At 50.2% G+C, this 17,620-nt stretch overlaps 1 protein-coding gene across 7 annotated transcripts in view; it reads right to left on the bottom strand.

Annotated features, from left to right (window-relative positions):
* Nucleotides 1–17,620, bottom strand: part of PSIP1 (PC4 and SRSF1 interacting protein 1) — an 828,776-nt gene that overhangs the window by 565,047 nt on the left and 246,109 nt on the right. For all 7 annotated transcript variants that reach the window (XM_069626044.1, XM_069626047.1, XM_069626045.1 and 4 more), the window contains 2 exons: nucleotides 3,752–3,865; nucleotides 1,841–1,948 (listed from right to left, as the gene is read on the bottom strand). In XM_069626044.1, the coding sequence (XP_069482145.1) occupies nucleotides 1,841–1,948; nucleotides 3,752–3,865 (222 nt within the window). The remainder of the gene's footprint in view (nucleotides 1–1,840; nucleotides 1,949–3,751; nucleotides 3,866–17,620) is intronic.

Below are 17,620 nucleotides of genomic sequence, written 5' to 3'. Positions count from 1 at the left end.
CCACCCATTTCAGCTTCTCCAAAGTATCTACATTAGAAGTGGAAAAAATCATACACAGCCTTAAACTGTCAAACTGCGAGGGCAACCCATGCCCCTCACAAATCAAAGATGCGGCAAGAGACCTCTCACCATTTATTACCAAACTCATTAACGCCTCCTTCTCATCAGGCACCATACCCAAAAATCTCAAAGAATCTTGGGTCCTCCCTCTTCTCAAAAAAACCTTCCTTAGACCCCTCTATCCCCACCAACTACAGACCCATCACCACCGTCCCCTTCTTGCTCAAAATATTAGATAAGACAGCCTAACAATAAATACTAAAATTCCTTCAGGCTTTAGACCCCAACATGGGACAGAAGCTGCTCTTATTGATCTCAAGGCTCAAATCGATACTCTGAGACACAATGGGAAAACTGCTTTACTGCTTCTTCTAAACCTCTCTGCAGCATTCGATCTAGTAGATCACAAAATCCTATGCAGCCACTTGGACCCGGCAGCTCATTTCTCACATGAAGCCATTGGTAGGATTGAGTCGTTCCTGAGTAACAGATCCATGCGTGTCTTCGCCACCTCAGCCTCCGCTGACCCCCATCCCCATCAGATGCGGGGTCCCTCAGGGCTCATGCATCTCCCCTCTGTACAACGTGTTCACGAAGCCCCTGTTTGATGATCTTGACGGTCTGGGTATCACCTACACCAATTACACCGATGATACCCAGATCCTCATCCCGTTGACGGGAGATTACAAGGATTTGGCCTTGGTGAACAGGCCAAATCATCATCATCATCATCATCATCATCATCATGCCTCATCATCCAGGCATGGATGGCCTCCCACAGTCTATGCCTGAATGATGACAAGACTGAACTCATTATCCTTGGTTCCACCCCAATCTAAAAAAACTTGACCACAGATACGCTAGCTTCACTATAGACGGCAATCCCAACAAGGTAGCTAAGGAAGTGAAAACCTTAGGAATCTACCTAAACTCCGCCCCCTCCTTCCACAAACATGTTCGCTACATGGCCTCATCCACAGCATACACTTCCAAGCTTAGAAGAGCAGCCAAACCCTTCCCATCAACTCAGAACTGCATTACCCTTGCCAGAGCCCTAGTGCTCTCTAAACTGGACTATTCTAACGCCCTTTATGTAGGAGCTAACAAACAGGTTACCAATAAAATCTAGACCCTGAAAAATAACGCTCTTAGAGCAGCACTTTGCAGCTCCAAGAGAGAACACATCTCTAACATCAAGAGAACACACAATTGTCTTACCACCACTGACAAAATCCTGCTCGAAGTAGCCTCCCTAACACACAAATGTCAACAATGCAGCCCCCACTACTTTGCCGACAGAATAAGATACACCCCTAACGGACCCACCAGAACTACCAATGCTAACCTACTCACAGTTCTCAGGTTCAAACAAACCAAAATGGGTGGCAACAGCTTTCAGGGGAAAGCAGCCCAACACTTGGACTCTCTACCACCCTCCCTAAGGACACCTCAAACATACCCCCACTTTAGATGCAACTACATTCAGTGGTTAAAGAACAACGACCAATAATTGCCCAACTACACGTACCCACAACTGTCTAAACTACTGTGTAAATCTTGTAAATATGTATACTTTCAATCTAGTTCTATTGTATCCTTTACAACTGTATTATCCAACTACCCTCTAATTACTGTACAGCACTGTAACCAAGCTGAGAATAACCTTGTTGCTTCTGCGCCCTCATACCCTCAGGTCTGGTGCGCAATATAAATGAATAAACAAACCTGGAGGATCGAGACCGCACCAGGTAACTTTAGTAAAGTTTACTTAAACACATACTTCTCCACTAGGATGATCAGAAGGGGGCATGTCATCTATGGATGCACGGTTATCCTGCGCTTGCATCTCCCACTCAGAGGAAGGCATAGATGTCAGCTTCACAGAAGCCTGCAAACAGAAGAACACATGTATATTAGCAGCACACATTCTTTTGCATGAGATCTCAAAACACTTACTAGGTTGCCCTTATGATAATCACACAGACCGAGGCTCATAGCAGCTGTAGTTGCCATATGGTGGTTCTCTATTAAAAATGGGAAGGTAAAAAAAAAAAAAAAAAAAGACAAAAAAATAAGAAAAATTTAAACTATACCAAAAATAATAATAATAAAAAAGAAATCGCACAATTGCTTTTACAACACTTCAATAAAGCTGAATACTAAATCCAATTATTTCATGTTGACATCTGTTAGCCAATATAAGGAGACTAAAAACTGGCAGGGCACGCAGACAAAAACAGCAGAAAAATATGCTGACCTGTACGATTTCAAACCAGGAGACAGCTGAGACTATTTGAGCACTAACATTTTTTTTGTAGTGCCCTATGGCTCGGACCACTTCCCATCACTCTTTTTCCATCTATACCTGGAGTACTTTGATTTTACTAGACTGAAAAGCATGACTATCTACAGGTGACTGAAAATGTTCATATCTACACATTTCAATACAAAGAAGAAATTTGTTGCTATTGCACCCTACGCCAAAACACTTTACAAAATCATTGAGCTGGCAGTAGTACAATACATTAAATGGTAGTCATTCATAACAGGATGCAATAGAATGAAACAAGGCAGAACCACCATACACAAGGAAAGGAAATGGACCATAACTCAGCAAATATGATAGTCAGGTAACACATGAAGGTGAACAAGATAAAAACATGCCACCCCCATAAAAAAGGGGAGTAGATTAAAAAGATAAAAATCAAAAAACAAAATGACTACGCCTCATCAAAAGTTGGATGAGCTCATCACATAAAAGCCAACCCCAAAAAATTAAATTGCTACAACCGCCCGTGCCATTCCTGGCACACTGGGCTAACGAAAAGTGCACACAAACTATCAAACAGACCAAATGTCTAGGATTCTTTAGACCCCTCATGAAGGAGCCTGAGGTTTCCGTTACTAGACACCCCCATTCTATTAATGCTACTCTGGCTCCTCAAGTGGTGGTCTGTATCCTATTGAAACAGGCCAGAGTCTATAATCAAGCAATTCATCATAAAGAGCAGGCATATCTTACTCAAAGAATCCTCTCCATTAGTTAACTCACTATGTCTAGACTCCTCAGCTTTCCACATAAATAAGACAATCCCATTATTTGCCAGAAAACATTTGCTTTCATCCGAACACCCTACTAAACAAACACTGCATTGTCTCTGATAAAATCAAATTCCTTTCAGTCACAAAATGAAGGCAATCTGTTTCCAAATTAACATCTTCCTTATATGGCCAGTATCCCTCTAGAAAATGTAAAAACATACCAATGTTCACACCTCCTCAAATCGCTCTCAAATGCTGCAGATCTAAATCACACAATCGCTACACCATGCAGTCACCTAATGCTTGGCAGATGCCCTATCATTAGCCAAGGAACCATCTGAAGCATATTACACTTGCAAATGTCATCCATTACATGTTTCATTTATCCCAGGGAAGCCTTTTAAAGCCACAATATATAATGTTCTTCATCTGTGAATCCACAATATATCACAAAGATAAGTGCACCAAGGCCATCTTAGTCTGGTACATTCTATACAACCTGAAATAAAAGGTGCAAGGAGATGGTGCCACTGTAAAAATGTTCTTTAACATATCACGACTCTACTGCACAATCAATCTGGCACCAGAGAGCTGCAGAGATGCATCAAACAAAGCCAAAGACAATGTAGCAACAGTAATTAAGCCATACTTTTAGAACTGCAGACTTCCTTCGCTTGGCTGCCATATTCTCATCACTTTCCTCTGTGCCTTCGGGAAAGTCCTCTTCAGCACCCTCGTCTTCCTCAATAATCGATGGAAAGAACTATTAAAAAAAAAAAATCCTAAGAAAGGGTTGAACACACAGTTTGAGGTGAAAGGAGCACAGTAGTGTAAATTCTTAGTTATTCAAGAAGATGGAGTGTTCAGAATGAAAGAAAAGCAAACAGAGCCATCATGTTTTTAACAAAGTTAAGAAATTAGCCTTCATTTAGTGCAAAAAGATCAAACGGCATATACCATTGCACACTACACACAGAAATACTTGATGTCTCTCTTAAACACTTTAGTAGTCAATGCTTTGATTGTTGACCTTACCACCTAGGATTTAAATCTCCTTACATGTGTTTGGGAGAATAGCTGTACTAAATTAATTTGAAAATCAAAAAGGATAAAATAGGAGAACTGATGTGCGAAAACATAAAATGTATCATATTGCAGGCAAGGGTACAATTTTAGGAATATTTGTGGCACTCTGTCTCCTGCAAATGTAAAACATCTTCAAAGAACACATACCTGCAGTCTAGAGATCTGTGCTGTGACTTTCAAGAACCTGGGCTTGCTGCAATGTCCCCATTCTCACTGTGCCACCTTTTATCAATGGGGTTTCTCCTTTCTAGCATTGCAGTCTACTAGCCAAAATGGATCTGTGTAGTGAGCTGGGGGGAGAGAAGAAGTTTGGGCTTCAGAGTGTCTTGTGATCGATCCCTGATGCTCTTGCAACTCCACCACAGGGCAGATCCGTTTGGGGCGGCTCGACAAAGAGGTTTAGCTAAGGGTAGCACCTTGCCAAACTCTCCCTTCCACTCCAAGTATTCAGATAGTGCTTTTCATGATTAACACCATGTTCTTTGTTATTTGGTCTGTGGGTATCCTCTAGTTTATTCCTTCATAACCTTTGTTCACTCCTTTGCAGTCCTCCAACTATATAGTCTTGTTCTTCCATTTACTTACTTGCTCGTCTCTCTCTCTATCGTATTCCTGCCAGTTCAGCCAGCTCCCTTAATCCGATTGCTCAGAGGGAAAGCGGCCACCAGTAGCTAATCAGGACTAGGGGAACGGGAGGGTGGGGAAGACAGTATTTTACGGTTTAATCAGAGCAGGCACTTTTTCTCCCGGTGAGCCTTTTCCAGGGTTTATCAGATTCAACTGAAAACCAGAAAGCCTAATTATAGGCCTTATGAACACACTGAAAAAATAATTGAATAACAGGTAGTATAGCACAATACTCTGACACAAATATATCCATTCAGCACAGTTTCATAAATGCATTAAAAGTCACTTATTCAGGAAGCAAGTAGGATAAGGAACAAGTTACTTACCTGTAACTGTTGTTCTCCAGCATGGGTCTGGCATGGATTCACATGCTCATGAATATTCCCCGTCGTCAGGCTGGGAATCCTCGGTAAAGAAAAAACCAGTATCAGTTTCGTTTCTGATCTGTCTTTCGTAGTAATAACCAATCACTGGTCTCTGCGTCATACTGACCACAGCCAATGACTGCCCTCTACCTAAGCACCGCCTCTGGCAGCCATCTTCAGATTTGGAAGCACGTGAAGTGGCAGTATGACCAAGTGAAGAGCCGCAGAGGGGTAGGCGGGAGGGTTCGCATGTGAATCCATGCCAGACCCATGCTGGAGAACAACAGTTACAGGTAAGTAACTTGTTCCTTCTCCAGCATGGGGTCTGGCATGGATTCACATGCTCATGAATAAAGAATACATAGCAGTACACACATGCACAACCACGGGAGGTGGCAAAGGCTCAACATTAAGCATCACATCAACTCAACATTAAGCATCTTACCTCCTCACCAGGCTCACCTCAGGCGAACAGGTTGCGTAGCACTGCTTGGCCGACCCTGGACTCCTCCCTGGAATCCCGGTCGACGCAGTAGAATTTCGTGAAGGTGTGCGTCGACCTCCACGTAGCAGCCCTGCATATGTCCAGCAGGGGCACACCAGATAGGAACGCCGTGGTAGCTGCGATCGCTCTGGTGGAATGGGCTCTCGGACGGCCAGGCAGCGGTCGGTTTGCCAACCGGTGACAGTACATGATACAGCCGGAGAGCCATCTGGAGATGGAAGCCTTCGAGAGAGCCTTCCCCTGATTGACAGGTCCAAAGTTCACAAAGAGTTGTGACGTCTTCCGAAAACCTTTCGTGCGGTCCACGTAGAACTTCAGCGCTCTAGCTACATCCAGCGAGTGCAAAGTCCTCTCAGCCGGCGACGAAGGCGACGGGAAGAACACAGGTAACACCAAGGGTTCGTTGAGATGAAAGTCCGACGGTACCTTGGGCATGAAGGAGGGGTGCGTCCTGAGCACTACCCTCGTGTCGTGGAAAGTCAAGTACGGTGCCTTGCAGGAAAGGGCCTGGATCTCTCCCACTCGTCGTGCGGAGGTGATGGCCACGAGAAAAGCTGTTTTCCACGATAGAAACTTCAACGGGGCCGAGTGCAGAGGCTCGAACGGAGGTCCCATGAGTTTGGTCAGTACCACGTTGAGCTCCCACGCCGGGGCCGGAGCCTTCACCGGCGGGAACGATCTGAACAGTCCCTTCATGAACTCTTTCACCAGACGATGAGACCACAAGGACGTCCTGCCCGTGGTTCTGGTGTATCGGGAGATCGCAGCAAGATGAATCTTGATGGACGCGTGTGCCAGACCAGCTTTGGCCAGCGTCAGCAGGTACGGCAGCACTTGGGGAGCCGTAATCCGTAGAGGGTTAATCTTCTGTGCGTGGCACCAGACAGAGAACCTCTTCCATTTGTGTCCGTAGCATTTAAGAGTCGAGGACGCCCTGGCCTTTGCAAGAACGTCTCTGCAGTCGGCCGGTATGTCGTATCCTCCAAACTCTAGCGCTGCAGGAGCCAGGCCTGCAAGTTCAGCGACTTCGGGTCGTGGTGGAGGATGGCGCCTCCTTCCCTGGAGAGTAGATCCGCGTCCGCCGGCAGCTTGATTGGCGGGGACGCCGACAAGTCCAGAAGGTCCGGGAACCATATCTGCCTCGGCCACGCAGGTGCGACGAGGATCATCCTGCACCGTGACCTCTTGAGCTGGTTGACGAGCCGGATTAGCAGAGGCAAGGGAGGGAACGCGTAGAGGAACAGGCCCTCCCAGGGGAACGAGAAAGCATCGCCCATGCTCCTCGTCTGGGGAAACCTGCTGGCGAACCTCCGGCACTTGGTGTTCGTCGCCGTCGCGAACAGGTCGATCTGGGGTGTGCCCCACCGTCGGAAGAGGCGATCCACCAGATCCTGCCGTAGTTCCCACTCGTGGCACGAGCGCAGCTCCCTGCTGAGTGAGTCGGCGATGGTGTTTTTTATCCCTGCCAGATGAAACGGCACCAGAAGAATCCCTTGGGCGACGGCCCAATGCCACAGGTCCTGCGCCTCCTTGGACAGCGCTGGGGACCTGGTTCCGCCCTGTTTCCTGATGTAAAACATGGTGGTGGTGTTGTCGGTGAAGATCCTCACCACCTTGCCCTTGAGGGACGGAAGGAAGGACCTGAGGGCCCAAAACACTGCACGGAGCTCCAGGACGTTGATATGCAGGGACTTCTCCGTCGGGAGCCAGAGTCCCCTTGCGTGCAGATTTTCGGTGTGCGCTCCCCACCCTTCTAGGGAGGCATCCGTGGTCACAGTCACCTGGTGGGCTGGGGTCTGGAAGTCCATGCCCGCCGTCAGATGCGCGCGGGTGCCCCACCACCGTATCGCTCGTCGGAAACTCTCGTCGAGTTTGATCCTTTCCTCGAAGCTGCCCGTTGTCTGGATCCAGCGCGCATCCAGGAACTCTTGCAACGGGCGCATCCGGAGCCTGCACATGGGAATGAGGTAGATGCAGGAAGACATCATCCCGAGGAGGGACTTGATGGACCTCACCTTGGCCGCGTCGGCCACCAACATCCGTTGCACCTTGCCCAAGATGGTCCTGGTCCTCTCCTCCGACGGGGAGGCCAGAAGGGACACTGTGTCGAGCCTCGCTCCCAGAAACAGTGCGACTTGCGCGGGCACCAGGTGGGATTTGGCGTAGTTCACGGAGAATCCCAGGTCCGTGAGGAGTTGGACGGTCCTTGCCGTGTGGACCACGGCGAGCTCCCTCGTCTTGGCGCGGATGAGCCAGTCGTCCAGGTAGGGGTAGACGTGAATCCCCTCGCGGCGCAGCTGCGCCGCCACCGGTGCGAGGCACTTGGTGAAAACCCTGGGTGCCGACCGCAGTCCGAAGGGAAGGGCTTTGAACTGGTAATGACGCCCTTGGACCACGAATCTGAGGAATTTTCGGTGCCCCTTTAGGATGGGAATGTGGAAGTAGGCATCCTCCAAATCCAACGACGATAGGAAGTCTCCTTCCTCCAGCTGACCCAGGACGTGCTGGAGGGTGACCATCCGGAACTTCTGCGCCTTGATGAATTTGTTCAGGCGTCGCAGGTCCAGGATGGGGCGCCATCCTCCCGTCTTCTTCTTCACGAGGAAGTAACGCGAGTAGACTCCGGAGCCCCGAAGCCTCTTTGGGACGAGTTCGATGGCGCCCTTCCTGAGCATCGCCTTCACCTCCAGGAGAAGTTGAGGGACGTGAAGTTCTTTCCTGGCCACGGGGGGGACGCGCGGGCACCTTCTTTGAAACTCGAGCGCGTGGCCCCGGGCCAGGGCGTCCAGCACCCAACGGTCGGTGGAGATGGACTCCCACACGCTGACGAAGCCCGCCAGCCGGCCTCCCACCGCGGTGCTACGGTGGGGGCCCGACCCCACGGCCGGTTCAATCCTGCTTGGACGCGGCCTTGCCGCCTTGGCCCCCTTGGCGACGACGGCGGGGGCCGCCAGACTTGCCTCGTCCTCTGTAGGCCTCTTGCGACGACGAGCGGGCCGCTTGACGGTAGGAAGCGAAACCGCCGCCGGAACCTTTGGAGGCGCCCTTGCCTCCGCCGCTCCGAAAGGGCGTCCGCCGTTGCTGCAGCACTCCAAGGGCCCGGGCCGTCTCCGTATCCGCCTTGATGGCCTGAAGGGAATCGTCCACTGTCTTCCCAAACAGGTTGTTCCCGTCGAAGGGCATGTCCAGGACCCTGTTCTGGACGTCCTGCCGAAAGTCCGTAGCCTTGAGCCATCCGCGCCGTCGAAGGCAAACGCCGTTGCCCATCTGGCGGAACCCAGTGTCGGCGATGTCCGTCGCCACGGTGATGGCGTGGTCCGAGGCCACCTCACCTTCCTGCAGGATCTCAAGGGCCTCCGCCCTCTTGTCGTCCGGCAGAAAATCCAGCAGGGGAGCTATCTTGTACCAGAGTTCCCTGTCGTAGCGGGCCACGATAGCCAAGGCGTTGGCCGCTTTAATCGTCGTCGCCGCCGACGAGATGACTCTGCGTCCCATGGCATCCAATTTCTTTCCCTCGCCGTCCGGCGGGGAAGTCGACGTGGAGGCCGCACCCCCCCCCGCTTTCTTCCTGGCTGCCGCGGAGACGACGGAGTCCGGGGTAGGCTGCGCCCGGAGGCATAGGGGGGCCGAGTCCGGGACCCGGTACTTTTTCTCGTACCGGTCTCTTTTCGCTGGCGTCGTGGAAGGGTTCTTGAGGAGGGAAAGGCCCTCATCCCAAATGTCGTCCAACAGAGGCACTGCGAGGACCGTCTTCCTCTTGGTCTCGCGCCGTTGGTAAAGGAAGCCTTCCTTTTTCTTCTCCTCAGGGCAGAGTTGGAAAAGCTCGGATGCCCTGGCGATCATTGAGTGGAACGATCCAATCTCGTCGGGCGGAGAAGCCCTGGGGGGAGGCGACGACGGAAAATCCTCGTCGTATGCCTCGTCGTCCGTACCCGTCGCTGCCGTGTCAGTCCCCGTATCATCCCCTCGGGTGGACGGGGAGGAGGGCTGGATGGGGCGCGATGGTTGAAAAGGAGGCGGTGGATGGATCCTTCTTTTCTTGGTAGGGGGAACACCAGAAGGTCCCGGTTCTGGATCCCCCGACGGGAGAGGTTCCTCCGTCGGTAACGGTAGTCTCGTCCTTATCTCGGAGCATAAGGACTGTATAGCCAACAAAATGGCCGCTGAGTTGTCCTGCGGCGCTGGCAGAGGGGAATCCGACGGGCGAGCAGGGGCCCCGTCGGTATCCTCGACGATGTCGTCGTCGTCACCTGCGTCGGGGCCCATTCCGACGGGCTGGTCTTGTTCCACGCCTAGGCCGTGGCTTAAGACCTCGATCAGTTCCTCTTCTGAGGTTGAGGCCGAATCTCCGACGACGCCCTGCCCCCCCTTCTTCCCCACGGAGGGTTTCACGGGGGTCCTATCGATGGGCACGAAAGAAGACTCCCTCCGAGGAGGCAGGGAGATTCTGGGCCCCGAGGCCGCCACCACTGGTGCAGCCTCCACAGGCTGGGCCAGGGCCGCCGCGACCGTTTCGATAGAGGGCTTGGTCGAATGGATCAAGGCCTTCACCACCTTAGGTGCGCTCACCGCCTTATCCTTGAGGGAGGGGGCACTGCCACGCTCCTCCTCTGCCTTAGAGCTCGACCGGGGTCTCTCCAGGAGCTTCGCCGGGTGCTCGGCCTTCCTCTTACCCGACCCAGAGCGTTGGCTCGTGGTTGATGGTGCCGGGGAGGGTGCGCCCTGCCTGGCGCCCGTAGAGCCCGACCGTTCGGCGCTCCCGGTGCCAGCGGACTCGCGGTGCTTGGCCTTATGTTGGGCCCCCGTCGCCGGGGCGCCCTCAAAGGTCTTAGAAGACCGCTCAGATTTCTTCTTCTTCTCGCCAGACGGGCTCTTACCCTCCAGCCAGCTGGCGAGACGTTGATGGCGGTCCTTCATGGTCCGTTCCGACATGTTGCCGCAAAACGCACAGTCCTTCTCCACGTGCGTCTTGTCCCCATGAAGGCAGTAAAGGCAGAAAGAGTGTTCGTCCTCCTTGAAGACGTTCTGCAGCTGGCATCCAGGGCAGGCCCTGAACAGCTTTCCGGGCGTCGAGCTTCCCTTCTCCTGGGCCATCTCCGAGACCGGGCCTGAGAAGCTTCTGGAGTCCTCCGAAGTGTAGCTCGACGAAATCTTCACCCTTGAGGGGCACAGATGAATCCGACACGGGTCCCCGCTGATCGGATGTAGGATCGGTGGAGCTTGAGGCTCTTTTGACCGAAAGAATCGAAGTTTTTGTGAAAAAGCGCGAAAAAATAGCACTAACGCTCGAGAGCAATAGCACGAGGATCCCAACACATGAACGTGCGGTAAAAATCTGAAGATGGCTGCCAGAGGCGGTGCTTAGGTAGAGGGCAGTCATTGGCTGTGGTCAGTATGACGCAGAGACCAGTGATTGGTTATTACTACGAAAGACAGATCAGAAACGAAACTGATACTGGTTTTTTCTTTACCGAGGATTCCCAGCCTGACGACGGGGAATATTCATGAGCATGTGAATCCATGCCAGACCCCATGCTGGAGAAATGCAATAAATGATGGAACCAGATCACAAATTAACTCCCCAACTTAAGCAATCCAAACCCTAAGAAAAATGGGGCCTTGTGGCCAAATGTCACAGGAGCCACGATGTTTCTTCCCTGAAGGGACTCTCTGCAGGTAAGTTAGAGTTCACTAGTGTTGACGATAGTAAAATTCAACTTTTTGAACCAAATGGTAAATAAATGTTTATTTATATTTCAGGTTACTCTACCCAGGTTCGATGACCAAAAAGGTGAGTGGAATGGAATGCAGGAAACAAAGTGACTTCTTCCCAATAGTATCCTAAGGAGGACAGGGGGGGGGAACAGATCCACTGAGTTTACTTACACCCCGCGAACCCCTGCTCCCCCTCCGACACAGATTTACCAAGATGTCGTTGTGGATCGTTTTAGGGCTTGTTCGTCCGCTGTTGGTTCCGGTGAGTGAGGTAGGAGGTAGGAGTCTTGAAACAGTTGTGGAATAGTGGGTGGCATAGACAATGATTTTCAAACAAAAAGAAAGAAAAGCCTATCTTGCCCTACTTACTTTGAGGGGTTTCCCTACCTCAACAAAAATACTAAGGACCCAGTCAGGATGTCCATAAAGTAAATGTCCACTGTTCTGTGTCTAAACTTACTTCCGTCCCTTTCACTTTCAACTAAATAACAAACAGAATGTTGTTCACCCAGGAGCCCCCCCCCCCCCACTTACTCTATAGATTCCAAGGCAAAGTTATTGTGCAAAGAATATGATTAAATGTGTATTGCTTGCATGTTAAAACCAACACAAATACTGTTGCTCAGACTCCTGGGAGGAACCACTTCCTTGAATATGCCTCCACTTGTGAACGTAATATAGTTCCTCAAATGTTCTGGAGGAATCCTTTTTCTCAGTTTATTTAAATTAAACAGTTCTCCTTTGCTGCTGAAGGGAACCTCTTTCTTGGCTTGTGTCTCTAAATCTTAAAACAAAACAGTTCTCCCTTCTCCTAGAGGGAAACTTTTCTGTAAGCAATAGACAGTTCCGCCATCTTCTGGAGGGACCCCCTTTTCCTGTCCTTTAAACAAAAGAAACCTTTCCAGCCTTCTGTCAGGTCTGGTTCACTAAGCTGCCAGACATGACTTGGCAACATTTAGACCAAAAACGATTTTTTGCTTTGTCACTGGTTTCCGGTTTTATTTCCCTTTTTCTAGTCCGAGTCGCCCCAACTTCTTCTGAGCTCCAGCCCACTGGCAGTAGTCATCGCTGTACTGTTGGGGGCCTTCCATCCTTCGATTCCATTTGTGTCCCAGAACTTATTGCTCTGCTTCTGCAGCATTCCTTCCCTCCTTTACTTAGTGTCTACTTGTACATCCCTGGTATACTCTCCTGCCAGGCCCTATCCAACATAGGTTTCTTCCTACTGTTGGTATCAGCTTGAGTGCTCCGATTTTTGGAATGTTTTCTCTGCTTTACAAAGTCCTTGTCACTCTGAAATGCTGCTTTAATCCCCTTGTGCTCCCTGGAATGCATTTGCATAGTTCACAAAGTTTAAATCAGACATAATGCCAATTGTATCCCCTTGTGCTTTGAGATATGTTTGTGTGGTGTTTAAGCTTCTGCAGCTCCCTAAATGGCCTTGGCACAGGTTCGACCCTTGCCCTACCTTTAGGAATCCTCAAGGCGGTCTACGGTCTCTCGGGTGGCAGAGTGGCGCTTCTCTGCTGCTGCCTCGCTATACATTTCCCCTCTCCTCACGTTTCTGCAGCTCTGGATTCTCTCTCACATCTCTGGCTGGTTGTGCCTTCCTTTCCGCTCTGCGTCCAGTGTTTTCCTTCCTGCTGCCGGCCAGATCCACCTCGCCTGGACCGCTCTAGTCACCACGACTCTTCATCCCAGCTCTCAGCCTTTGGGTCCCCTGCCACAGGACGAGCACATTGCTTTGCGTTTCTCCAGCACTGGTTCGGACCATAAAGTCCTTCTCGTTCTACCAGAAGGGCTGCTTCTTGACAGCTCGAACGCTTGGGTCGGTTCTGCGGTGGGCCTGTGCCTCTTTGTTCAATCTTCTTTGTATCAGTATTCTTTTTCATCAAGCTTGGGTAAGTAGCCTACTTCATTGTCCCAGTCTCATCAAGGCTACACTCTACTGTAATATATAGTAGTATGTTGTCCATTATTTAGGACCCCTTATGGTTTAAATGTCGTATAGGTATGTCCTAATGGAATACATTACTCACCGTAATTGGATTTCTGGTGCTTGTATCTGCTTAGATTCACATGCTATGCATAGGCCGACATCTAGTCGGAGCTGCAGAGTATTACAGTTGTTTTTCGAAACTCGAAAATGGACGTTGAAAAAAGGGCGTGCCAATAATGCTATCCCTATTGTGACGTTCCCTGTACCCATGATCCCTCACGAGTGTAGGTCCCTCAGATTGCATTGTTTCTGGCATGCGGTAGCACGAGGAGTAGCGCGAGTACAGAGTTTCCAAGCAGATATATAAAAAAAACTCATGTAACATCTATGCACCTCTCAGGGGAGGAAGGGTGGGCGCATGTGAATCTAAGCAGATAAAAGCACCAGAAATAAGGTTACGGCGGGTAATTTATTCCTTCTGATGCTTGTGTAATCTGCTTAGATCACATGCGATACATAGGATTAGCGAACACTGTTATGAGACGGTGGTGGGTCAAGAGAAGGAGTAGCAGAAAATCGATGTTTTAGAACCGCTTGTCCCACCTGTGTATCTGTCTTGGAATGGGTGTCAATGCAGTAGTGCTGAGTGAAGGTATGAACTGAGCTCCATGTAGCTGCCTTGTAAATGCCGTCTAGGGGGACATTTGCAATGAAGGCTAGAGTGGCCCCGGTACTTCATGTGGAGTGGGCTCCTGGTGTTACAGGCAGCGTTTTGTCCGATAATGAATAGCATAATTGTATACATTTGACTATCCATCTGGAGATGGCTTTTTTGGAAACCAGTTCTCCCGGTTTGCCTGTAGCCATGGAGACGAACAGTTGATCAGTCTTCCTCAGCGGTTTGGTCTTATCTACATAGTAGATAACCGCCCTTCTCACATCTAGTGTCTGGAGTTTGACCTCAGCTGAGCTTGTTGGCTTCTGGAAGGAGGCCGGGAGCTTGATGGACTGATTTACGTGAAACTTGAAAATGAATTTAGGTGAGAACCTAGGGTGCATCCGTAAAACCAATTTGTTTTTACGAATGATAAAGAAAGGGTCCTGTACTGACAAGGCTTGGAGTTCGCTGACTCTTCTTATGGAGGTAATTGCCACTAATAAGGCAGTTTTATAGGTTGTGTGTCCAAGAGTAGCCTGATGCAAAGGCTCGAAGGGGGGTCCCATGAGTTTTGCTAGTACTACATTTAGATCCCAACCAGGCGGGGGAGTAGAGACCGGAGGGTGTAGTCTCTTTACTCCCTCCATGAATGCCTTAATGACTGGCACTTTCAACGAGATTTTACTTTGAGAGGTGGTGTATGCTGACAAAGCTGCTAGGTGGACTTTAAGAGAATTAAAGACGAACCCTGAATCCAACAGGTGGAGCATGCAAGTAAGAATGTGTGATGGAATACACTCTAGGGGGTTTATCTGCATAGATGGACACCAAATGACAAATCTCTTCCACTTGTGGAAATAGCAGTGTCTGGTGTTTGGCTTCCGTGCTTCTTTTAGGATGTCCATACACCGTTGTGGAAGATTAAGGTGTCCGAACTCTATGACTTCAGGAGCCATGCTGCCAAGTTTAAAGAGAGGTTGTGGATGTATTGTTGACCCCCCCCCAGTGCTGAGTCAACAGGTTGACCCTGGTACGGGAGTTTGATGGGGTTGCACATCGCCAGTTTGTGCAGATGTGAATACCATGGTTGTCTTGCTCACATAGGAGCAGCTAGGATGAGTGTCATCTGTTCCCTGTGTATCTTGTTCACTACCCTGCTGATTAATGGAGGCAGGGTGGGGGGGGCGGGGGGGGAGCATAAGCAAATCTCCCTGACCAATTCATCCATAGGCCGTTCCCCTTGGAGTCTGGTAGGGGGAATCTGGACATTAAGTCTGGGCATTGCTTGTTCTCTTTTGTGGCGAACAAGTCTACAGAGGGGTAAGCCCCAGAGAGAAGATGTGGTCTACTACGTCTGCGTGCAGTTGCCACTCGTGCTCTCTTGGCAGAGGATCTCTGCTGAGAGAGTCCGCTAGAGTGTGGAGTACCCCTGGAACATGTTGGGAGGATAGGGACATCTCTTGTCCGAGTGCCAACTTCCATATTTTCTGCGCCAGCTTGGACAGATTTGGAGTGTGTGTACCTCCCTGTTTGTTGACATAGAACACAGCGGTAGTGCTGTCTGTTAGGATTTGTACCGATTGGTTTGTTAGATGTTCTTCGAAGGCTTGTAGTGCCTTGAGGATTGCCAATAACTCTAGTATGTTTATGTGCCTTTGTGCCGTCTCTTGTGACCACAGGCCGTGTGGTGATGGTAGTGGGCCCCCCACCCAGAAAGTGACAGGTCTGTCGTGACGACCGCCTGCGCTTCCGGTTCGTGGAAAGGTTTCCCCTTGAGCATATTCTCCCTTGACCACCAGCCTAAGTTCTGAACCAGTGTTGCGAAACAACCACTAGATCGTCCCATTGACCACTTGCCTGAGACCATTGTTTCGCCAACCACTCCTGCATTGGTCGCAGGCGTACGTGGAGGACCAGGTAAATGCACGATGCCATCATACCTAGGAGACCCATTGCTTTGCATATGCTTATCCGGAGACAGGGTGAGGCCACTACACGATAGTCCCCCTGAAAGTGGCACAAAGCGGGAGGGTCTCGTGGAGAGCGAGACCACCTCTCGGGACAGGACGAACATCTAGGGATTCCCCCCTCCCAAACACCTCCATACCCGCAAGACCCCAACACTTTGCTCAGTACTCCCATGTACCTTTCTAAGTCAGTGACTTTAGTAAGTACTGAAACGAAGAAGAATAGGGACAACCCTAAGGCGAGTGTACCAGAGAAGTACTGGGACGAGGGGGAGGTGCAGAGCACTGAAGAATGTGCCATGTAATCTGAATGAGCATTCAATTCATCCAAAGCAATACAGGAAAAAGCAACAGAGAACCAGGAAGCTGCGCGGCATAGGAAATTCAAGTACCTACAGACAGGGACACCGAAAAAGGAACAGGCTGCATCCCCAGCAAATCCGTCGCCAGGGGACCTTTGGCAAAGCAGAAACCAGACCTTGCAGGGGAGGTGAACCATGCAGTCTGCAGTGGGTACACAAACTACAGAAGCTGCGGGGCCGCCGCAGTGCAAGAGAAGCCAGTGGAAGGCAAGGGAGACCAAAGACAGATCGGAGCCCGCCAGAAAAGTCCAAGAAGGTATGGGAGTAAACGGGCTGCCTGGTGAGGGTACGAGCGGGTGTGGGGTCCCACAGAACCACACAAGGAGAACATATCCAAATCTCAGGAAATTGGACATAACTCCTGAGACCGAGAGCAGTGGGGAAAGCCATAAGAAGTGGTTCACAAGAAGGGCAAGATCAGGTCACCAACCCTAAGGGCACGTAACAAGAAAGGAACACGAGTCATCTTCCTCGTGGCAGTACTTGGCAGGAGAGTTAACCAAGTCTGCAAGACCAAAGAAGCATAGAAATGTGTGTCTGGGACACGCACCCAAAACAGTAGGAAATTACAAGTCCTCTTCCTCGTGCCAGTACTTGCCAAGATAGGGAAGCAAGTGTGCCACAGGGGGGAGCCTAGGACGAGGACTCCAGCAGGGCATGAACTGTGTTGTGAAGTGTGAAACCAAGTGTAAGAAGAGTCAGGGGAAGGGAGTCCTCCCGCCCCCCCCCCTCTGGTGTTGTGAACCATGATACCATGAGAAGGGAGGCATTCTGCTGGTAACCAAGAAAGACCTGGAGAAGGAACAAGTTACTTACCTGTAACTGTTCTCCAGCATGGGTCTGGCATGGATTCACATGCTCATGAATATTCCCAGTCAGGCTGGGAATCCTCGGTAAAGAAAAAAATCAGTATCAGTTTCGTTTCTGATATGTCTTTTAGTAGTAACCAATCACTGGTCTCTGGGTCATACTGCCCCCAGCCAATGACTGCCCTCTCCCTAAGCCCCGCCCCTGGCAGCCATCCTCAGATTTGGTAGCACGTAAAGTGGCAGTATGACCAAGTGAAGAGCTGCAGAGGGGTAGGAGGGAGGGTTCGCATGTGAATCCATGCCAGACCCATTCTGGAGAACAGTTACAGGTAAGAAACTTGTTCCTTTTCCAGCATGGGGTCTGGCATGGATTCACATGCTCATGAATATAAGAATACATAGCAGTACACACATGCACAACCACGGGAGGTGGCAAGGCTCAACATGAAGCATTACATAAACTCAACATTAAGCAATTCTTACCT

Source organism: Ambystoma mexicanum, chromosome 6p (assembly GCF_040938575.1).
Source record: "Ambystoma mexicanum isolate Mex_15411 chromosome 6p, UKY_AmexF1_1, whole genome shotgun sequence".
Lineage (NCBI taxonomy): Eukaryota > Metazoa > Chordata > Amphibia > Caudata > Ambystomatidae > Ambystoma > Ambystoma mexicanum.
Note: the sequence above shows the minus strand (reverse complement) of the source record. Positions and strands in the feature narration are given on the sequence as shown.